The sequence below is a fragment of the Balaenoptera ricei genome, chromosome 3 (assembly GCF_028023285.1).
Source record: "Balaenoptera ricei isolate mBalRic1 chromosome 3, mBalRic1.hap2, whole genome shotgun sequence".
Taxonomy (NCBI): Eukaryota; Metazoa; Chordata; class Mammalia; order Artiodactyla; family Balaenopteridae; genus Balaenoptera; species Balaenoptera ricei.
In genome coordinates this window covers 93,468,443-93,493,607 of record NC_082641.1, presented here as the reverse complement: position 1 = coordinate 93,493,607, position 25,165 = coordinate 93,468,443, and the positions used below count along the sequence as shown (strand labels likewise).

The window sequence follows — 25,165 nt, the reverse complement described above, 5'->3', positions numbered from 1 at the left end:
TACAGTATGCTAACACATATATACGGAACCTAAGGGAAAAAAAAAAAAAAAAAAAGGCCATGAAGAACCTAGTGGCAAGACGGGAATAAAGACACAGACCTACTAGAGAATGGACTTGAGGATATGGGGAGGGGGTGGGGTGAGATGTGACAGGGTGAGAGAGTGTCATGGACATATATACACTACCAAATGTAAAATAGGTAGCTAGTGGGAAGCAGCCGCATAGCACAGGGAGATCAGCTCGGTGCTTTGTGACCACCTAGAGGGGTGGGATGGGGAGGGTGGGAGGGAGGGAGATGCAAGAGGGAAGAGATATGGGAACATATCGTATATGTATAACTGATTCACTTTGTTATAAAGCAGAAGCTAACACACCATTGTAAGGCAATTATACTTCAATAAAGATGTTTAAAAAAAAAAAAAAAAAAAGAATCACTAATTAAGGGACTTCCCTGGTGGCACAGTGGTTAAGAATCAGCCTGCCAACGCAGGGGACACGGGTTCAAGCCCTGGTCTGGGAAGATCCTACATGCCGCGGAGCAACTAAGCCCATGCGCCACAACTACTGAGCCTGCGCTCTGGAGCCCGCGAGGCACAACAACTGAGCCCACATGCCACAACTACTGAAGCCCGCATGCCTAGAGCCTGTGCTCCACAACAAAGAGAAGCCACCACGATGAGAAGCCCGCGCACCACAAAACAAAGAGTAGCCCCCACTCGCCGCAACTAGAGAAAGCCCACACGCAGCAATGAAGACCCAACGCAGCCAAAAATAAACAAATAATTAAAAGAAAAAAATCACGAATTTAAATGGTCAAAATGCTGTTCACTGAACCAAATGGATGTTCCCTGCACTAAATAACAATTTTTAAACAGTCTTTAAAAGTACACATTCTTTAAAACTATAGTTCATTTGGATGCATCAGAACTTTAAACACTGGGAGAAAACTGCAAGCATATCTGCATTATGTAGCTTCTCATGCTCAAAAGAGTTTAATTCTTTTTCTAAAAAGTGCATAGTCCCAGCCATCTCACTAATCATCAATGCTTTTTTAAGAATTCTAAACCAGAATCAAAGACCAGAAGGGACCTAGGAAATCCACTGGTTCCAGTTTTCAAACAGACTCCAAGGAATCCAAAGTAGCAGAAGCCCCACTTAGGGGTGGGGATGGAGAGTGATGGATGAGCAGGCAGGATTTCTACAAAATATTTCATTTGTAAAAGATATTGTGGCAAAATAGAAGGGAGAAAAGCAGAAGAGAAAAAGAAACTGAGGTCTATAGTGGGTAACTGATTTTACAGAGTCACATGGCTTTGTGGTAGAAACATCAGTCTTGATTACTTGCCCTAATACCAACAGGCTTTTCTCAGTTTTTTCCTAACTTAGCTTAGCTTGCATTGCTTAGCTCATAGGTTCTTAAACTTTTGAGATGATAAAATATCTAGCAATAATAATGTATGTATATATACATAATATCTACAACTATTTTCTTCACAAAATTTATAGAAAATATTGAAATAATTTTAACTCAGAATGAAACAATAAAAGATGTTGCATTATTTGAAAAAATAAGTGTATAGAAAATTATTCTGAAAAATGTGTTGTAGTCTAAGATAAACTAAAGGAATTATGCCTTAATAATGTAATAAAAAATATAATCTCATAAAATGTTCTTTAAATTACACAATTTTCACTCAAAATAGCAGTGTGAAACCACTGAGGTCTTACCAACTGACTGAAGACGGCATCACCACCATCATCCAATAAATCATATTCTTCAGTCACATTTGGGACAGCTCTCTGTCTCTGAGATTCAGACTTGAAAGTATTCTCTTGAGCTGAGTACCATTCTGTAAGTGTGGTTTGTTGTCTTTCCTCTAAATTAATTACCAAAGAAAATAAGTAGATAAATTCTTTGCTTTTTGAAATATATTTCTTTGTTTAAAAAAATTAAGTGAAACTGAAAATACCTAAAAGTTGGCCTTATTTTAAAGTTACTTTTTAAAAATATATTAATTAGGAACATTCAATACAATGTGTTACGCTGAACCAAAAGGAGACATGAAACTGCTTTATAAAACCTCATCTATTCATCTACTAGTAGGAAGTTTACTTCTAAATAAGGACATAATTTAATGAACAGTATTTTAGCCATATAACAAATACTGTTTAAATCAATGACTAATATTCATATAGCACTTTGTAGAAAATCATTTATTGAATTTCTACCACCATGCTAGCTGTTTGAGACACAAGTTATATTCAATTTCCATCTTCAAAAGTTTTGAGAGCCAGAAGTTTTATAATTTACATATTAGTGATTCAGCACTGCACTGTGACACAGGCATTGCTAATTGCTTTTTTCAAGTGAAGAATCCAAAGAAGTTAAGATTATTTGTCCAAGGTTATACTAATTAAACAAAGGAATCAAAGCTTGAAGCCAAGTCTTCCATCATGAATAATGTAGTTAAAAGTAAGCAAAAGGAACTTAACCTTAATTCATAAGCTGAGATATAGTATAAATCATAAGAGATGTATTAATAGGCAAGTCATGTTAAATTCAAAGTACTGATGCAATTCATAACAATATCAAGATGTGAAAAACTCAACAATTATACCAAAGGTGAGCCTGTTATTACTCATATGCTACTCTTTTCACTCCCTCACCCACTCCCCACTCCCACTCTGTAACACATGCTGGGGACAGCCAGCTCCAATCTTCTGCCTCCTTAAAATAGTGGTTGAATATTTGGATACAGACACACTCAGCCTCCTCATCTCTGGCATCCCCTTTCAATTCCTCTCTATAGATTATAACTTCTGGACATAAACCAGAATGTAGAACATCCATATGGGACAGTATTCTAATATAATATTCTACAACTATACACAGAGAGAAACACTTTCAAGTGTCCTTGTATCTGCATAGTATAAGACTGGAGTACTCCAAAAAGTCAATATCAATAGTAATTTTCTTTTATATTTGTTTGATAAAAAGCATACCTCGTTGTTTTTCCTTTTTGTATTTTAACATTTCTTTGTTTGTGTATCCAGTAGTTCTTAAAATGTCTTCCAGAAACATTTCTTTTACTTCAAATGGTCTTCCCTGTACTAAATAGGAATTTTTTTAAACAGTCAATTTGCATCTTAGAGATAATTCACATAAAAACATGAGATTCTCAAATTAATAAATCTAAGTATTAATCCAAGGCAATTCCATAGGTCAAGTGATCCTCATATTGTCCTTTAAATATAACTCTGATCTATATTTTAGACAACTGTTCATTTGCATGTTTTTTTCTAGTGTTTACTATTTACTTGATTGTTTGGCATCATGCTAGGCACTAGGAATATAAATGGTAAGCAGAAACAGAGTTCCTCCTGCTCTCTTGAAGCTTGAAGCTTGCAATCTAGCAGGGGAATCTGACACTAATCCAATAATCCAAAACATCAATGTAAAAATAAAGTTGTAAAAAGTCCTATGAGAGAGAAGTACAAGATACCATGACAGTACATAATAGGGGAATTTGAAGGAATCAAGAAAAGCATCCTCACTGAGAAAAATGAGAACCAAGAGAAGGGGGTGAACAAAATGACTAAGCTACGCAGAGAGGAAAGAGTATACTATGAAGAAAAAAACAGTACATACAAAGCCCCTGTGGTGGGAAAGAGTATGATGTTCTCAAGGAACTAAAAGGCCAAGGGCAAGCTAGTTGGAACATGATGTGAAGAGGGGTGTGAAGAAGGGATTGTAGTTCAAGATGAGGCAGAAGAAATAGATAAGCCTTATTAAGGGTTTAGGTCTTTATTCTGAAGTAAAGGTTGTTCAAAGTTTCAAGCTCATAAGAGTATTTAACATCATCAAAATTCCACTTCAGAAATCTGGCTGAAAATTCCATGTTGGCTGCAACATGGGGAACGGATTTAAAAGAAAGCAGAGTGGATGAAACAGACCAAGCAGGAGCAATTACAACAGTTCAGGCTGAAGAGGACAATAACCTGAAAATGGAAGGAGACAGACAGACTCTAGATAGATGGGAAGTAAAATCCACAGAACTCAGCATTAGATTAGATATGGAAGAATGATAAGGAAGTGTCAACCACAGTTCTTGAAAGCCTGGCTTACAAAACTCAATGGATAATGTTGTCATTTTCTGAGGCTGACAAGGAAAGCTAAAAGAAAAACAGGTTGGCTTGTGGGAACTGGGGTTTGGTTTTAGACATGTCAAATGTTAGGTGCCAAAATGACCTTCAATTAGCAGATGCATAAATTTTATGTGCCTTACCACCCAGTAATATTATGAGCAAAAAGACTTACAGGTTTGTGACTTAGGTGATTAGGTCAATGGTATGATTAACCAAAACAGGCAACACAAGAGAATCAGATTTTTTAGAAAGGATTAAGTATTCAGTTTGGGCGTATTAGAGGTGAACTGCTTATAAGCAACCAAGTCCAAAGCTCTGGAGAACAGTGTGAACTGGGAAATAAAGATTCAGGAGTCATCAGTGCAAGAGAAAGTAGAAGCCAAGGGCAAGAATGAGATCTTCCACGAAAACTAACTGTGCACCCCCAGTACCTAGTAGAGAACAGCATAGAGCAGGAAAGAGAGAAAAAGCAAAGAAATCAAAGGAGGAAGGGAAGGGAAAGGGGATGGGGAAGGGCGGGGAAGGGCAGGGAAGGGAAGGGAGGGGAAGGAGGAAAGGGAAGGAGAGGGAAGGGAGGAAGAGAAAAAAAAATGGATCATGAGAAAAATCCTCAAAAATATCAATATTTAAGCACCATGCAAAAGAAGAGAAGCCCACAGAGGAGACCAAGAAAGTACAGGCTGTAATACAGAATGAGACTTAGGAGGTAGTTCTGGCAAATAAATTATGGGATACGAGCATTTCACAAAAAAGGGTAACGATTATGAGAAATATATGGAAAATATAAGTAAGATTTTTATGTAAAATTAAATCAGTTTCAAAACAATACTGGTAAGAATGCACAAATGAATAGCCCCATAAACTGCAGAAATGTGAATCATTTCAGCCTTTTGAAAAAGTAAAATGGCAAAACCATCTTACTGTTAAAATTAAAAATAGATACATTCTTTTACTCAACACTTTCAGGAATCTATCCTTAGAAATAAGAGCACCAATATATAAGAATATATGTAGAAGGATGCTCATAACAACGATGTTTATAGTAGGGGAAAGGGAGAATCCAGGACCAATCTAATGTCCAAATATTAAGAAATAGTTAAATAAATCATGGTACATTTATATTAGGAAATATAAAAGCAGCTTTTCAATATAATGAACTACATCTAGAGCTACTAAACTGGAGAACTGTTCATGATATACTGTCATATGAATAAAGTAAATTGCAAAACATTGTATATAGCATGTGCCCATTTATGTAAAAACCATTTTCTATAAACCCAATATATATGTATATATTTACATATGTTGTATGAGCATGGACAAGGTGAGACAGGATATACACTAGGCTTCAACATCAAGTAATCTCAGGGAAGAAAAGATATGAAATGAAAAGAAGACAGGTGATTGTGAACTTTTTCCCTGAATGTTTGTACTATTTCACTGAGGTAAACACATACAACATTTTCAATTTTTGAGGAGGAAATTAATAATTTTTTTAAAGATTGGTGGAAAAACCAGATTTGATTAAAGGATAAGGACAAAAGTTAAGTGGCAACATATTTATAAGTACATGGGAAGTAAACATGGGTGTATAGACTACTCTTTGAAAGAGTCTAGCAATAAAGGCAAAGCTATAGGACAGAATTTAAAGGGGAATACAAAATAAAGCATATCTCCTTTTAAGACTAGAGAACTGGCTCACTACACAATACCAAAGAGTTGTAGATGGAAAAGGAGAGGATGAAGATATATAGAGATGACTGATTAAGCATATCTCAGAGAAAACATAAACGGATGCTCTATACATCAGAACATTCCCCAATTTCTATTATAATAAATAAAATCAAGCCAAAAATGTATTCTTTCATAAAAATCCTAGAAGAAATCTGACAGTTTAACTTACTGTATGTCACTGGACAACTCCCGAAATATCTCATAAAAAGATTTACATCTAAGGCAGCACTAGAAAGAATTAGTTTCAAAGTTGGGTGCTTCTGCAACAAATCTCTTAACTTTGTAAGTAAAAAATCACTAAATCGATCCCTTTCATGTACTTCATCCTGCAGTAAACAAAAACAAAATCATGGAACAGTTAAAACATAAAAATAACTAAAGTCTTTAAAATTATGGAACTACTGGGTTTCACACTAATTCAAGTTAAATATGGACACAGCCAATTAGTGAAAATTTTGTATTATGGACAATTTAGAAATAATCAGACATTAACGACCTACTATGGGTAACAAAACACTGCCCTTTTTCCCACAAAAACTACAACAAATGCTGAATTAGTGGAGTCTAATTTAATGTAATTTTAATAAATACAAAATCAATTTTAATATGCTTCTGTTAGCATCAGAACCAGGTGCGTCCTGTGGTTTGAATGCACAGAACTAATAAGTTTCCAAAAGCTGCTCTATCACAACCTTATAAAACTTAATCTAAATTTTCTGACACAAACTGGATAAAAGCTTAGAATTCTTTAATAAGGTGGTAATTCATCTACTTATTTCATCAGCAGCTAGTTAATTTAGCAGCTTAACCATGAAGTTAAATGACTTTAAAGTATGCCTCTAAGATTTGGAAGAGAAATCAGATGACTAAGCACAGAGAAAAAAGAAAACTTTCACCATTCTGGAGAACTCTTAAAATACATGTGCCATTTTCATATATAAAACGCACTTTTTAAAAAACTATCTACTTATTTTATTCTCACTCATAAAACCTGATGGTAAGAATATCTTTATTTAATATAAAATATTTATTTCTAACAATTATGGACAATAAAAAGTAACTTGAGGGACTTCCATGGTGGTCCAGTGCTAAAGAATCCACCTTACAATGCAAGGGACACGGGTTCGATCCCTGGTCAGGGAACTAAGATCCCACATGCTGCAGGGCAACTAAGCCCACACGCCACAACTACTGAGCTCCTGTGCCTCAACTAGAGCCCACATGCTCTGGAACCCGCATGCCACAACTACAGAGTCCACATGCCCTGGAGCCTGCACGCCACAACTAGAGAAGAGAAAACCTGCAGGCCACAACTAGAGAGAAGCCTGCTCCACAACGAAAGATCCTGCATGTCTCAATGAAGATCCTGTGTACTGCAACTAAGACCCTAAGACCCGACACAGCCAAAAATAAATAAAATAAATAAATAAATAATAAATAAATCTTTAAAAATAAAAAATAAAAGTTAAAAAAAAAGTAACTTGGTTAGAATAGCCTGTTTTAAAAAAATTGGTTCTCATTTATATCCTATTCTAAAAATTTAATTAGATATTTAAATTTAAATATTCTTACCACAATAACATGTGTCACAGTTGACAATGAACTATCTCCTGCCATCAGAGTACGAAGCAGTACCCCATTGGTGCAAAATGTCAGAAGTGTCTTTGGAGAAACCCTTTTTAAAGAATCAAAATAAATTTCACAATTACAAATCTTTTATGTAATTAAAACAAGGTCATATATTAAATGCTAGTGTCCTTTGTACTTTAATAAGTGTTACTAATATAACAGTGTACTAGTATATATGTTTTATTAGCAAAGTTATGTGAAATATGTATTTTATGCCTGATAATCTCACAAATTTATTATTACTAACAGCCTTTTATTAATTTAGTAATTATTTTGTTAAAGAACTTAAATAGATATTTTTTAAAGATCTTAAACATTTTTTACTTGGGGGAAAAAAGTATATCATAAATGAGATTAGCTTTTTGAATCACTATATCCAAATAACTGTGAGCAAAGAAATGGTACTACTTCTCAAGAAGGTACTACTAGCACTACTACTACTAATAATAATAATCAATTCATTCACTAACATTTACTGAGTGCTTACTGTAAACTTCACATCAAACCTGTGCTCTAGATGCTTTCATTAGCCGCATTTTATAGATGAGGAAACTAAGACTCAAAGAGGTGAAATAACTTGCACTTTATCATGAAACTATGAAACAGGATTTCTATCTATGGCCCAAACTCTTTTTCAAGCTATTTATTTATTCAAAACCTCACTAAGTTTAGACATGAGCTCAATGTCCTATTATAAACTTACTTGGAGCAAAATGATCATCTAACTTTTCAACTAACACATGCTCTATATTTAGTGAAATATAAATATTTAGTCTTTTCTAAGAATGATAAAAAGCTACAGGTGGATTGTCTTTACCTGCTTTCTAAACGGATCTGGTACCCAATTGTCTGACCAATCCTTTCTCTTCTCTCTGCAGCAACTCTTTCAGCCACAGCAATAGCTGCTAATCGCCTTGGTTGAGTACAAAATATACGGCAGGGGATACCATTTTTAAAGCAATCATCTAAAAGGAACTGAGGAATCTGAAACAAATTTTAAAGTACTATAAGATAACATAATTGTATATCCAGAAAATCCATGTCAATCAACTGAAAAACCATCAGAACTAAAAAAAGTTATGTAACATGTCCAAACATAAAATAATCATAAAACCAACAACTTTCATGTAACTGTTAATAATCAGCTAAAAAACATAATTTAAAAAGATCTTGTTCACAATAGAAACTAAAACTAAAACACTTAAAAACAAAATCATAAAGAAATAGTTAAGGTTTACATGAAAAAGATTATAAAACACTACTGAAAAACAATTATAAAACACTACTGAAAAACATAAAAGATGGGAATATACTAGAAAAATATGACATATTCCTGGATAGGAATAATCAGTATTACAAAAATGTCAATTCTCCCCAAGTTATCCTATAAAGTCAATAAAACAACAATCAAAATTCCATTGGACTTTTTTAAATAGTGAAAAATATAAAGAAACCAGAAATAGCCTAATACCAGGATTGCAGACACTTTTCTATAATTAAATTTAAACAGGTCAGAAAAATTTTAAATAAAAAGTAAAAGTCTTTCCCACCCATACCACTACCAATAGTCCTCTCCATGAAAGTAACTACTGTTAAGTTTCTTATAAACTCGTTTGGGGAAAAAAAAAGTTTATACAACTTAAATTATTTGTGTATATAAACAGGTTTTTATTCACACAAAGTCATTATTATACTTAATGTTTGTAATTTGCAGATGTCACTTAATAACATATCAGATCTACCTAATCCATTTTAATAGCTGCACATTCCATCTTATGGATGTGCTATAATTTAACAAATATGACTATACATTAAGTAATTTCCAGTTTGTTTAGGCTTGTTATTTTTGATGCTGTTGCTTACTATTATAAAGAATGCTGCAGTGAACATCTATCTTCACATACTTATGCAAAGACAAATATATGTGGAGTCAAAGAGCATATAAATTTAAATTTTCATAGAAAAATTATCAATCTGCCCTTCAAAACAATTTATACTTTTACCAACAGAGCAGAAGACGCTGTTTTCCCAACACCTATGCAAATGCTGGATTTCATCAATTTTTAAATTTCAGCCAATTTAATAGTTGAAAAATATAATTATTGTTTTGATTTCATTTCTTTAACTATGAGTGAAAAGGACATCTTTTCATGCATGTCTTACCCTCCAGGATTTTTTAAACTTGACCAGTTCATCCGGAAGCATAAATGCAAACAAACTGCTAAGAAATATCTAAAAAGAGAAGCTAATAAAGAGGAATATTATGCTACATACTGTAAAACTACAAAATGCAAGAAGTGAGAACTTGGTGTAGGAACAGATAATTAAAAATACATAACAAAAATTCCAGAAATATACCCAGGTACTATAGAAATTTAGTATTTGATCAAAAGTAGTATCTCAATACATGCACCCCAATGTTCACAGCAGCAGTATTTACAACAGCCAAGACATGTAAGCAACCTAAGTGTCCATCCACAGATGAATGGATAAAGATGTGGTGGGTATATATATATATATATATATATATATATATATATATATATATATATATACATACACACACACACACATACACATATATATATACACACACACATACATACACACACACACATATGTACACAATGGAATATTACTCAGCCATAAAAAAAAGACTGAAATGTTGTCATTTGCAGCAATATGGATGGACCTAGAGAATATCATACTAAGTAAGTCAGACAGAGAAAGACAAATATTATATGATATCACTTATATGTGGAATCTAAAAAATAATACAAATGGGTCTATTTACAAAACAGAAACAGACTCAAAGACATAGAAAACAAGCATAAGGTTACCAAAGGGAAAAGGGAAGGAGGGATAAGTTAGGAGTATGGGATCCATAGATACACACTACATAAAATAGATAAGCAACAAGGATGTACTATATAACACAGGGAACAATATTCGATATCTTGTAATAACCTATTATGAAAAATAATCTGAAAATAATTATATATATATATATATATATATAACTGAATCACTTTGCTGTACACCTGAAACTAACACAATATTGTAAATCAACTACACTTCAATTTTTAAAAAGTAGTATCTTAAAATCGGGGGAAGGGATTATTAAATGAAAATTGTATTGGAACACTAGATACTAACATAAGGAAAAAAGTTAGATTCCTACCTGATATGACACAATAAATAAACTCCAGATGGATTTTTAAAACTACAAATATAAAAGTATTAGAATAAAATATTTGTAGGAAAATGTTTTTTAATCTTGGGGTAGAAAATGATTTTCTGAGCATGGCATGAAGCCCTAAAAAAAGACTGACAGATTTGACTATTTATAAAAACGTAAAACTACTAATCAAGATACCATAAGCAAAGCTAAAAAAGCAACCAAAAAATTGGGAGAGATTGTTTTTAAGATATCTAACACATAACAGCCATGCATCCATAATGTACAAAGCACTATTAAAAATAAATCCAAAATGATTAAACCTAAAGAAAAATAAGATATAAATAAGTACCTCACAGAATATAAATAGATAATAAGCAAACGAAAAGATACTCAACTAAGAATCAGAGAAATGCAAATTAAAACATTATTTTTTGCTTATCAGATTGATAAAGGTAAAAAAAAAATTATATCCATTGTTGCCTAAGTTTTAGAGAAATGGGAACTTTCAGTACATTCAGTACTATTTTAATACGATAACTCTTTTTTGAATTAACAGACAGCAACTAGTTAATCTAGCTACTAAAATTTTAAATGCAATATTTTTGATCCAGCATTTCCACTTCTAGGAATTTATCCTATTAAAACATTCCCACAAATTAGAAAAGAAATATTAGGATGCAATATAATAAAGTAAGTACAGAGTAAGAATCCTGCTCTGCCACTTCCTAGTTATGTGAATTTGGGTAGATTAACATCTGTAAGTTTTAGTTTTTATCCCTCATCTGTAAAAAGAGATAATAACAAGCCTACATATCTTGGGTTAATAAGAGGTTTAATTAAGATAACTGTTGTAAAACTTCAGCACGCAGTAAACAGTCATTTATTTTATCACTGTTATTACAAAAATGCTCAGGAATGCTACTCAATTGTTTAAAAAATGAGGTCTATCGCTAGGTACTGACACAGAAAAATATCCAATATCTATTAAGTGAAAAAAGCAAGATGCAAAGCGTATACATATTATCCCATGTTTGTTTTAAAAATAATCTATATCAATACTGTAAAGAGAATAAAAACAAAACAAACAATCCCCCAAAAAAAACCAGAAACACATACTCCAAGTTTCTGACAATAAACCAGGGAAAGAGGAGGGTGGCAAGAGAACTAGAAATCTTTCACTTTCCATAATATTTTCTATAATGTTTGAATTTTATATAATGAACATGAATAATGAATATGAACATTCAAAAGGCAAATAATTTCCTAATGCTACCAAAGGAAAGATGAAAATGGCTAACGATATTAACTTCAAACTATGTCATATTTGTATTTCATAGGACAGGAACATTAGTAATTTTACTTGAACTCCTTGAACAAGATACAATTATTTCTTAGGTTTAAACCCATTTAGATTAATAGTTTCTTTTGAAAAGCAAAGAGAATAATATTTAATTCCTAACTAAATTCTCCAGATCTTTTCATACCTAGTAAAATGATACACATAATTGTGAAAATAGACATCCATAATTCCAGTATGCAAATATCCTTAGGAAGAACACTCAAATAATTTAAATAAAACCATATTTGTTATATTTTATCAAAACTTTCATAATCTCTATTTGATATAATTAAAATGGCTACAATTAACATCTACTGGCAAAACTTTCTAATACTAAAACAATTATAACAGTCTAAGACATCTGAACAGATTCTTTGGCATGACTCCATGGAATTTCACTTAAGCATAACCATGTTGAAGAAAAATCTTATACATTGTCTTCATATAAAAATTTCATCACGTCTGTAATTAGTTTTATAGGCTCAAGTTTTAGGTATAAAGAGTTATACTTCTGTGAAAATGATTAAGTCCCACAAGTAAATAACCGGTAAATTTTATAGTCAACCTCTCCTACCACCTTGCCTTATTTATTTGAATAACTTTATGAAACCAACCAATATAAGCATAGGAAATCTTAAGCAATTGTCAAAAGCAAATTTATTTGTCCATAAAAGAAAAGAAGAAAATGTAAAATTATACTCACTATTCTATCTGCACCTCAATCAAAAGCAAAGTAATTTTACTGTTTCAACATGCTAACATGTTAAAGAACATAAACAAGAAAAGGTCATATCATCGTACCATGCTTACTTCCAACCTTGTCAGCCTATGAGTGAAACTTCATAACAATGAAGTACTATGATTCTAAACATCCAAGTCAAACATGTCATATTAATCTCACTTTATGTTAACTTTGTATTAACACTTCTTGTTGTTATCAATATTACTTTTAATTTAGCTGCTACGTAAAAACACTATGCTAGGCACTTCACAGACATTATCTCTAAACCCCACCTTGAATGGTAGCAATTGTTAGTACCATTTTATAAATGAGGACTCTGGCTTCAAGAGATACAAATCTAGCCTAAAATTTCACATTCAATAAATGTGAGAGCTGGAATCTGAACTGAAGGTCAAAGTCCATTTTCCTTTCATGATACCAAATCACAACCTCACCTCTGTTTAAATAAAGCCCTTATGTACTAATTTAAAAATAAATATTTTAAAATATTACCTTTCTACAAATTCTCAAAATGTACTTCCAGTAATAATTTATTTCTGAAATAACCACTAAAATAAACAAAAGTTCCTTTTTCGTTTTTTGTTAAAATACATGTAGTGTAAATTTGATATAAAACTACCACGAGATAAAATAATTTTTTCTTCTATAAACAACAAAGAAGAAACAAACCTGTGTAGTCTTTCCAGACCCAGTTTCTCCTACAATCAAAACTACTTTATTTTCCTTAATTATTTTAACAATTTCTTCTTGTTTCTCAAACACTGGCAGAGACTGCCTGAAAGAATCAAATTCAGATTCTCCTCTTTTCACTGGAATCTGAGGTATGCCATTGTTGAGTCGCCCACTTGTCTTGCTCATTTCCCGGTTTTCTTTGAAAATAAATAAGAGAACAAAAAAATTTATGATCAACAATAAAAAGAGTTAAAAAACAAAAATAAGTAATTTCTAATGTAATTCCTCTCAAGTGTTTCTTCCCTACTCAGTCTAAAGTTAAAAAGCAATGCCTCAGCTGTTGTACTGCCACACAATATTCTTAGAGAATATGTTACACATTTTTATATCAATTAGAAGGCAAATTTCCCAAAAGTATTTCTGGTGCACAATGTTTAAAAATGAACAAAAGTCAATCATTCAAAAATCATTAAAAATAAAACCCAATTCTGATATCCTAAAATAATTTTCAGGCTTGTTTCTATCAATTATAACACAGAAAATTATAATTTTAGAGTAGGAAACAATGTATATTATACTTATAAATTCTGTTACATACAATATGAAAACACATATGAAAAATAAAAAACCCTCTATGCTTAAAGTTAGCATGTAAGATTATGTGATCAAACAGAATAATATGTGTAAATATAAGGTCCTAATGCTTAACAAATCTCCTAATTGTGCATTTTAGCCAACATCTACATTTAAGCAGATAGGAATACAAAAGTCATGATGTGTTTATACTCTTCACATAACTCAAAATATTTTTATGTGCATGTATTTTTAAAACTCCTTGATAGCTAGCACCATGCATTTCCACATTCTGCAAACGTACTCCACCAGTAGAAATTATGCAGATTCTTTCACTGGAGATAATAAAAGAAATAACTTTCTCATTAGAAAAGTTATTTTTCCAAATAGTAAAATTACTTCATTTTATAACCTAAATATATTTATTTATCTACCTTTGAGCAAGTTAATGTACTGAAGACTCTGTCCTGTCTCTTCCCAGAAGCTAAAGTCCCAATTCAAAATCCCACTCATTAGTGTGTCACGGCAGCATAACATAGGAAAGTTCAGATTTTGGAGTCACATCCCAGCTTTGTGGTTTACTGGCTGGTTGAGTGGCCTTGAACAAATTTAACTTCTCTGAGCCCCAGTTTCTTCACCTGTGAAATAGGGGAAATTCTTACCTTGCAAGGGTTGCTATGAGGCTCTATGTAGAGTTTAGTATACTGTCTAGCACACAATAAGTGCTCAATAAATGTTTAGCTATTACTGTAACACTTTACAAAAAACGCTGTCTAACTTAATGACATGCCTTAACACTGCATTTCATTCCAAAATCTTCACAACTCTTAATCATTTCTAACCAACTATTCAAATTGAGAAATCATATTTCATGTTAGTTTTTAAAAATAAATTTTAAGTGGAAAAAGAACAGTCAAGAAATAATAGGATAAACAAGGAAGCTCCCCAGAAAATACATACCAGCTTCAACTGCAAACACATTTCCTCTTTCTGTTTTAGGCAGAAGTTCAGTACGCTCTTTATTGGTGACAGGAAATCTTTGAATTAGGCTCCTAACAGCATGTTTTGTATTATGAGTCAAATTACAGGTCATCATTGCATGAGTTGTTTCTGATCCATCTTTCTTCTTCACAGTTAGGTATCTACTTGCTCCCTTTCTGAATATTAATAAAAATCATTTATTTACTATATATAGTCAATTTGTTCACATATGATATATGGCTACTTAGAAAACATGTCTCAAGCAAAACACTGAAAAAGATCAAAATGCTTTGGGATAAGATGCTGGAAATCCCAGAAAATTCAGTAAAGAGGAATTTAGTACTAAAGTGGCCACAAGACCATTTTCAATTAAATTTTCAAAATGCTGCAAATCCAATTTTAAATCAGCACAAAAAAAGGCTTACTTACCCCTAAGTGTTAAAGTTTGTCTTAGCAGGCTTCATGGTGGATGAAACATCACCAGTTAATACATGCTGGGAAACATATAGAGGGAGAAACTCAATTTGAACAACAGAATCTAAAATTGATAATGAAAACATTATGGTGGTCCAATTATAACAGTGGTCCAGACTAATATATCCCACTGAATGTTTCTCCAGTATGCCGGTAATGTCACACTCCCATGAAAACCTGTTAAGAAAGCCAAGTTTAGTGGCTGGACCAAAAAAACACAAATCAGCATTACTGATAAGTATTTTCAGATGTATACTGGGGAAAAAAAAAAAAAAAGAAGTTTTTCAAAGCTTCTGACTCTAGCCTTCAATTATAAGGTAATGATGATTTATAACTGTTCTCAAGTTACCTGACGTAGGTATATTTACTTCTTTAAATGGTCCTAATTATGTCTTTGATGACTTCTGTAGCTTCAGGAGTACTAAGTACAATGTTATACACACAGGAAGTCCTCAAATGTATTTTGAATGATTTAATAATACATGTCTATAATCTAGTACAATGTAGTACTGTAAAGAGCCTGGGTTATGAAAGCACACAGACTTGGATTTGAATCCTATCTCTACCACCTACTAGCTGTGGGACCACAAGCAAATTATTTAATAGCTCTGAGCCTAAGATGATGATGATGATAATAATAATAATAATAATAATAATAATAATAATAATAATAATACCTGCCTCAAAGGACTCTTCATATGATTAAATAAGATAATGCATGTAAAGGGCAGTATCTGCTACAAAGTACACACTAAATAAATGAAAGCTATTATTATAATTATAGCCAGGAAAAAATAACATTTCTTGTACCAAAAAAAGTTACACAAAACATTTCATAAAATGTTTTGCCATTTGTTAATGCCACTATCATATTACAGAAATGAGCAACAAAGCCACAAATACAATGAAAATTATATATATAATTTTACTAATTCTAAATTAAATTTTAGAATTTTCCTAATTCCTAAATCTAATTTAAATACTTTCAACAATATCTTCACTATAGAGTGACATGAAACTGAAGATTAACCTATACAGCTTTAGCTATCTAAGTCTTCTAAGTGAGGCTTTCAATTTACCAAGATTTTTAATTTCTGGAAACTCCTCAATGAATTATACCCTTTCTATGCCATCATCTACTCCTGAACAAGTGCTTAGTGATGCTTAAATGATGGCATAAAGATGAACTTATTAAAATTTAACTGATGTAGAAATTTTAGTCATTTTCATGGTAAATCAGAATTATTGGATTCTAGAGATGTTCTCTGTAGTAGGTTCTTTTCCCATGGACCTTTCTGAAACTTCAGTACAGTCATGATAGACTCAATCATTCATTCCCCTTCTGTTCCATGTACTTCATAAAATTTTAACTATAGAAGGCCAGAAGTGTGCTGAAATGAGCGCTAGAGAAACAGGAGGCTTGTGTTCAGCTAGTAATAATCTTTCAATTAACTAGCTATGTGATCAAAAATAAATCATTTTCCTTCTCTGACACAGAATTTTAAAACCTCTAATATTTCTATCAGCTCCAAGATGCTTTAATTTTCTCAAAAATCATCTCAGGAAAGTTTTGCTATATTTCACCTTTAATTTTCTTTTATTCATTCATTCAATCATTCATCATATATTGAGTACCTACTGTATGCCAGGCACTATGCTAGAAGCTGTGATTACAAAGTTGAGGAAAATATACTCTTTCCTCAATAAGCTCACAACAAAAATAACGGGTCAGATTGAGACTTTCCTAACATAGGTTGCCTAATAATAATTCAGCATTAATCCATAACAATAACTCATACTAAGCAAGTGTGAGTACTTAGTCATTACCATTTACAATTTACTAAATTCAGTTTGAACCCAGATGGTGAGACAGAAAGAGAATATCAACTTGATAGCTTTTACGTTTTGGTAAAAAAATTCTACTATTAGTGCTATTAGGCTATTAGTGCTCATTCCTACCCCATTCAGCACCACAGTGACACTGATATATAATTTAAAAATTAGTGAAATTTTGGCAAAATATTCACTTCATTATTGTGTGGATGAAAACATTCAATATAGTAGAGTTGTCCCACTATGTAAACTAACACACTGAAATCTCCTCATCATGCTTTCATTCCAAGGTAACCAAAACTATAATTTGATGAACATCTAGTCGTTCCCTTTACACAGCAAAATTGACTAGAAACTACCTGCACAACATGGAAAAGATGCTAGATAAATGAATTCCACAAGAATTTTTAAAAATAATAACATGCAAGCCCTATATGCCATATTTAAGTATAAAAGTAAATGGACTAAAAATACAGATAAGAACATCATAACTTCTAACTTTCAAAGGGAAAAGTAATCATGCATGTTATAATGAAGTTATGACATTTCAATAGCCTCTCCTTTTTAAAGAAAAATGATGATATAACTAATCAAATTTGATGCAATTTTAATATTAATAAATGTTTCATTTACACAGCATGTTACTGAATAATTTACCTCAAATACAACCATACACCTTGCTATTCCCCACTTTACAAACCTGAGAACAGTTTAAAAATCTGCTAAAGAACCAAAATCTGAAATCACTGCTTAAAAAGCTCACAGCCGCCAAGGAGCTAATGCCTCTAAAAAGATAATACACATTTGTTTGATGTCTAGTATATACTTAATTTCATTTCCCTTTAATTTATACTTACACTAAGCAGACAGATACAAAGATCTAACTCCAAACCATTTTATCCTCAATACTGTAATACAAAATTACAAATTTATTAAAGTTTGAATCATACAAATTTGTGCTTTTTCACGATTACCTAGAAAATAATAAACCAAACGAGTTAATTTTGTCACTAAACACAATTATTTTCATGTGATGCTGTTTGTGGTAAATTTTTTTCTTTTTGTGACTTAATGGACAATAAGCAACTTAGAGATGAGCCTTATCCAATATCTCTGTCTTAACTCCTCGCAGTTCCTAAAACACTGCTATGAACTCACTGTGAAAAACAAAAATTAATTAGCTAAACATTAACTATGTTTGATTGCTGGCTCTGCCACCTGCTAGCTGTGTGATCTTGGGAAAACTATTTAATTCTCTAAGCTCGGATTGCCTCATCTGTTATACAGGCACCAGGTATTGAAAAAACAGAACCTACCATACAAGACTGTTGTGAGGATCAAATAATCTACTTAAAGCACCTAGCACAATGCCTGTTGCACAAGAGCACTTAATAAATGTTAGCTGCTGTTACTATTATTACTGCGCACTGTAGGGGTTTATTTAATGGATATCCAAAACTTCACTAACAGGGTTCATCACTTTTAACCCATTTTTCCTGTTTTAGCTAGGGGAAGAGAGGTGGAGTGCAGTATGCAATCTCCCATGGCAGGAGGTAAGGGAGGCAGTAACTCAGATCTGAAAGGGGGTCTTGTTGTAGGGTATAGCCTCCTGGTCAGGGTGAGTAGAATACCTGAATACCTATTAAGCAGCACCTTCAGCAATCACAGGATAAAAAACCTGTACTTGGAAAACCTGCTTTCATACACTTTATATTTTCTCTTTCCACAAGTTTTTAACAAAGTTCATCTTGTAAATTTCTTTTTGTCTAACTTGGACTACGAAGAATAGGAAAGAATTTTGTTTTATTCATGAACAAATTAAAGACTCAAAAAAGTGTGCTCTTAGAACCAAAACACAGTGACATAGGTTGAGGAAAAACAGAACAAATTACAGGGAGGTGAAATTTTGGGTATGGGAAAACTTGACTGGAATGTCTAAGAAAACATTAGGATAGAGTGAAGAACACAAAATGGGGGTGTTACTCCAACAAGAGTATTTTTACCAAAAGATGAGCAATTATAAAGAAAATAATCAATTCAAAGTAAATTCAACTCTCTAAGAAGAGATGAAAAACAAAATCCAACACATGTGGCTTCATTTTGAAAGAAAGGAGATATAAAAAAATTAAAAAGTGATCAGAAAAAAAACAAAAATGTAAATTATCACACAGTAAGTCTGGAATCTGTTTTTAAAAACCTTGTAAGAAACTCAAAATAAACTACGGGATCACAGAATCTTAACCAACACATAGAGATGAACTCCTTCATTTTTTACATTTAAGAAAACGGGCCTTTAAAGTTAAGGGACATGACCAAAGCTAAAGAACAAAGCAGTGAGAGACTGGGATTAGAATCCAGGTTTCTTGCCCTTTCCTCCACACCTCTCAAATAGGTATTATGGAATCATAATACCAGGCACAAAAAAAAAAAAAAACCACACAACAGAAAGACTAACTTAACAATTATTAACTAACTTAACTATCCTAAATTAACAAAGTTAATTCTAGGAGGTTAAAAATAAAAGATCTTTACTCAAGAGTGAACAGAAAAACCCATACAAGTCAGGTACAAATTCTCATATAAATGAAAAGAAAGGATTTAAGAAATATATTCAAAGTGATTTAGTTCTTTATATATGTAAAAAGAAGGAAAGGCATTTGAAAATGACAAGGACCACTAGAAAAACATTGTACTAAGTTTGCTCAGAGATAAAAAGGGATTGGGAAAGAGCTAGGACATTTACTAAGAAGAGGATTTATGGAGCATTAGATATAGGGAGTAGGGATGAGATAATAGGTGGGGTTGCCTTGATTCCCTTAGCATCTCTTTCCTGTTTCCTTTCTGTCTCTTCAACGTTTCTTCATCCCCCTTTTTTTGTCCTGATAACTTGCTCTCCCTTTACCCCCCAAATTTTTTTTCCTCTCTGGACCATCCCTTAAAGGATCATGCTACTGAACAAAAGTAGAAGTAGTCTAGTCCAATGGACTGCTTTTCTAAGAGTAATTTCTAAAGGTCATTTCCAAGTTCACTGTTTAGAATTAAAAACCCATGTAACCACAGAAATGATGTAGCTGCACAACAGTGCATTTATAACAGATATTTTCTAGTGCAGGCCCATAATCTCTTATCTACTACCCTTAAATCCAAACAGCTCTGAAAAATGGCAGACTTCTGTAAGTCTGCAGCAACTTCATTAGGCAGCAAAGCCTGGTTAAATTAACATGAAGCTATTTATGATTTTTATTTACCTTAGTGTGAATAGTCATACATTTTTCAGCAAGAAATATAACATACTGCTAATATACCCTATTGCCTTTCTGAAATCTGAAAATCTGCATCTCAAAACATATTTGGCCCAGGTGTTTTTGGATAAAGGATTGTGGCCCTGCACCTTATTTTTATTTTCAAGTGCAATATTTTACCTATCCAGAGGACTATAATATGGGTGGAACCTTCCCAGGATGCCAACACTGGTTTTAGTGACGTTCAAAGTGCACATGCACCCAAGCTACATCCCTTGTCTCAGTCAGTAACTGTATCATCACTATGGTGGACATTCATATGCAAGACATTCCAACCTCAGCTACTTTCACCTTAGGACCTTCTATTTAGTTATTAATATATTCACTTAATTAAGGCTTTGTTTTCCCTCTTCTTAACCTAAAAACTGGAAACTGAAATTTCATCTTTTTTTCCCCCAATCTCAGTGGTTCTCAACCAGGAGCAATTTTGCTCCCAGGGAAGATTTTGGAAATGTCTAAAGGCATTTGTGCTTGTCACAACTGGGGGTGGAAGTGTTACTGGCATGTAGTGGGTAAAGGCTAGGTATGCTACTAAACATCCTACAATGCACAAAATAGCCCTCCACAATAAAGAATTATCCAGTCCAAAACGTCAACAGCACCAATACTAAGAACTCTATATCAATCCCATCATTCTTATTCCCAAAATGAAATAACTCCACAGAATTTTAGAGTTCTTCAATATGGATGGCTCAAGTGACTTTTCCCCACTATGGATAAGTGATCTTCAAAAAATATATATGTTTCCTCCTGTTCAGTTTTATTTAATCAGTTCTAATCATCAGATTCGTGACTTGGTATGAAAAAAACAACAAGCATGTGTTCTAAAAGCATACCATTATAGTACAGTAGCATTAAAAGAGATAAGTTCTGTAAATAATCTTACTTATTATTTTTAGTCCAACCATTCTTCAAGAAAAAAGTTTTGGTTTCCATAAAAGAAGAGAATACCTTTCTCAATGCAATCAACTTCAACTTTTAAACCATTCTCTCTACATCTTAAGATTTACCTTCTTCTCCCACTCTCCCCCAATCAGGGAAAACAAAAAAAGGGGGATAGTAAGAAAAGCAAAGAGCTGAGTTTGGTACAGACATGAATCAGATCATCTACACACAATATAATTAAGGATGTGAATCTAACTAAAGCAGTAATAACTATTTAGTCAAAAACATTTCTCTTTTTTGGTAAATAATTTTTTCAATTAAGAAAACTTATCAGCTTACCCTTTACTTTTAGAAACCAAACCAAGAGACTGACTCAATCGATGAATAAAGGCTCTTTCCGTACTGGTCAAAGAAGAAGGAAATTCCATTTCTACATGGAAAAAAAACACAAAGCATCATTTGTGGATCAGCAATTTTCCTTCAAGGTACTTCAATACACATATATATTTATAAAATATGAAAAATCATATAAACATATAATCAAATTTATTATATTTTATGTGAAAAGTAGATACAAGCATTCCTAGGAGATACTGTGGGTTTGATTCCAGACCCTTGTAATAAAGCGAATATCGTAATAAAGCAAGTCATACAAATTTTTTTGGTTTCCAGGGCCTATGTTGGTTTGTTGGTTTCCAGGGCCTATGTTATGTTTACACTACACTGTAGCCTATTAAGTGTGCAATAGCATTATGTCTTAAACAACAACGTACACACGTTAATTTAAAAATCCTTTATTGATAAAAAATGCTAACCATCATCTGACAACATGGAGTTGCCACAAACCTTCTATTTGTAAAAAAATACAGTATTTGCAAAGCACAATAAAGTGAAGTGCAATAATGAGATATGCCTGCACTAATTAACCACTGAATGTCTACCAGAATTCTGATATTAATAACATTTAAACCTAAATGTGATAAAGGACCCTGATGTTCACCAAAGATTAGTCCTCTTACTTGTGCTGAAATCTTGAGCTCCTGAAGAACATATTTTACTATCTTAACTTACTTGCTTAACTAACAAAATGTTTATTTCCTTCAAGGATGAGGTATGCTCAAGTAATATGAAGGCTCAGCATCAGATTCCATTGTCTTCGCCTTCAAAAACTGCACAGAATCCCTATTTCACTGTCTCAGACTGGATATGATGCTGTATATTTCTGGGGCTTCACCTCTGTTTAATGAAAGTTCAGAATCACTCTGTCCAGGTCCTTTTCTGGGAGGAGAGGGAAGGACTCTAAGCTTCCAGAATAAGGGGTCCTCTACTTAGAGCAGCAAATCGGAATGAGCTCTCAATATACTGTACTGATCACACAGGTCAGCTGCTGGTTCTGCATTGTGTGACCCAAGACAAGTAGCTTTGCAACCTTAAGAGGTATGGAAGACGTTTCGTCTAACTGAACGAGTTTCTTTTTTTTTTTTTAAGTGTTTAGAGGGATACTTCCGGGATGTAAACAAAGCACTACATACTGCCACTGTATTTATTCGTCTGATTTCCTTCCGCTCCTCTACTTCCGAACTCAAACTAAACGTACCTCGATTAAGGCTACCACCACCTCCTTTAAAAAAAAAAAAAAAAAAAGTAGGGGCTTAACAATACCTAAAAGTTGTGGCAAAGCTACCGAAAGGCCTCTGCCTGGGGACAGAAATGCCTCCTGCAGTTGAGCAACCTGATTTTCGTGCCTTCGGACGAGGCAAGTGCCCCGTTACCCGGCTGATCCGCAGGACGCCACGGGGCTCTTCACATCCCCGGGCAAGGCTCACAACTCTGGCCCCAGCCCCGCGCCCACCTCGCCCGGGCCCGGTGGACCGCCCCCGTCTCTCCTCCCTTCTGTGAGGCAGCCCCTTCCCACGAGGGGCCGGGCTTCCGGGAGGTGGGGCAGCCGGCGGGGTCCATGTCAGGAACCTCACCTCTCTGGTCCCCGTATCGGAAGCGCTCCAGAGCGATATTGACCGCGATCTTCACCTCCTCGTCTATACGAATGTCCTTCAGCCCCTTGGCCCGGCCGCCGCCCGCAAGGCCACACGGCGCCGGGCAGCTGCCGCCGCCCCTTCCAGGAGCCGACGGCCGCGGGGAGACGCTGCTCGGCCTGGACATGGCCCTGAGGAGATGTTCTCCTCGCGGTAGAGCGGCCAGGCCTGCTGGCTGACGGCCAACGACAAGGAAAGTGGGCCTCGGGGGCCTTTGCCGGGGCCAAACGGCTCCACAGGCTATCTGCGCTGGATCGGGCTCACCGGAAAACCCCCGGTGTCCACAACAGGCGATGAGGCGCCGGCGGCACTAGAGCCCCAGCCGGACGGAGAGCGCGGGCGTGATGACGTCACCGGGGCCGGCACCAGTGACGTCAGCGCTCAGGCTGTCTCTGGCATCCTGGGCGCTGCACCCCGATCTCCAGCTCCCTGTCGAGCTGGTTCTCCCTGTCGTCTCCTGTCCCCACGCAACCCCCACCCCCGTCCCGAGGGGCTCTCGTTCAACCACTTATTCAGTCGCTCGCTATTTGGTTAAATCATTAATTCATTCGGTAAGCATATGTGGGCTTCTACTATGTGCCCTAGATATACATTGGGGAACCAGACAGAAAGGGCTCCTGCCTTCGTGGAGTTTACATTCTAGTGGGGGTACAGTTGCCAGATTTAGTAAACAAAAATACAGGATGCCCAGTTTATTGGAATTTCAGATAAGGAACACAATTTCAGTATAGTTATTTCCCATGCAATATTTGGGAGCACACAGAGTAAAGAATTATTCGGTACCTGAATGCAAATTCAACTGAGTGGCCTTATTTTATCTGGCAACCCTATATGGGAATAACAGACAGTAAACAAAAAAATGATTAAAGGTAGTTGTAAGTGCTATGTGAGATGATGAAATAGGAAGATGCAACCCTTTAGTTTGGGATGTCAAGGAAGATTATGAGAATGTCCATTTGCTTGTATACAATTCCACTAACATAAACCTAAACCCAGCCACCCTAATTGCTTCCACTCTAGTCTTCCTATTATCCATTCTCCAGAAAGCAACTAGAGTGATCTTTTTAAAAACACAGTTGGCTTTCAGTGTCTTTGGGTTCCTTATCCACTGCTTCAACCAACCACTAAACCAAAAAAAAATTTTTTTTTAATTCCAGAAAGTTCCAAAAAGCAAAACTTGAATTTACTGTGCACTGCAACTATTTACATAGTATTTACATTGCATTAGGTATTATAAGTAATTTAGAGATTATTTTAAGTACATAAGAGGATGTGCATAGGTTATATGCAAATATTACTGCCATTTTATACAAGGGACTTGAACATCCTTGCATTTTGGTATCCTCAAGGGGTCCTGGAACCAATCCCCACAGAGAGACAACTGTACAAGCCAAGTAGGTTAACACCCCTACACAAAACACTCCAATTGCTCCCCATTGCAACTATAAAACACCCTCAGTTCCTTACCATGACCCTGAAGACCCTGCCTAATCTGGCCTCTGTCTACCTCGCACCATTCTCATCGTCACAGTGCTCAAATGCACTAATTTCTTTCTGTCCCTTGAACACACCAAGCTTATTACCATCAGGGGAACTTTCCACTTGCACAGTTTTCTCCTGCACATGACAATCTTCCTCCC

At 34.3% G+C, this 25,165-nt stretch overlaps 1 protein-coding gene across 4 annotated transcripts in view; it reads right to left on the bottom strand.

The window, feature by feature from the left end:
• The window catches only part of YTHDC2 (YTH N6-methyladenosine RNA binding protein C2), an 83,832-nt gene extending 59,992 nt beyond the window's left edge, over nucleotides 1–23,840 (bottom strand). For 3 of the 4 annotated variants that reach the window (XR_009502374.1, XM_059916893.1, XM_059916894.1), the window contains exons 1-9: nucleotides 23,466–23,840; nucleotides 21,832–21,922; nucleotides 14,978–15,174; nucleotides 13,442–13,641; nucleotides 8,328–8,494; nucleotides 7,454–7,556; nucleotides 6,051–6,207; nucleotides 3,005–3,112; nucleotides 1,730–1,878 (exon numbers count right to left, since the gene is read on the bottom strand). Coding sequence is in view for 3 of the 4 variants with exons in the window: in XM_059916893.1 (XP_059772876.1) it covers nucleotides 1,730–1,878; nucleotides 3,005–3,112; nucleotides 6,051–6,207; nucleotides 7,454–7,556; nucleotides 8,328–8,494; nucleotides 13,442–13,641; nucleotides 14,978–15,174; nucleotides 21,832–21,922; nucleotides 23,466–23,652 (1,359 nt within the window). In the remaining variant the exon portion in view is untranslated. Of the gene's footprint in view, nucleotides 1–1,729; nucleotides 1,879–3,004; nucleotides 3,113–6,050; nucleotides 6,208–7,453; nucleotides 7,557–8,327; nucleotides 8,495–13,441; nucleotides 13,642–14,977; nucleotides 15,175–21,831; nucleotides 21,923–23,154; nucleotides 23,228–23,465 lie in introns of those variants that run through there. The other variant, XM_059916895.1, reaches the window with a different exon arrangement.
• Between the last annotated feature and the right edge of the window lie 1,325 nt (nucleotides 23,841–25,165).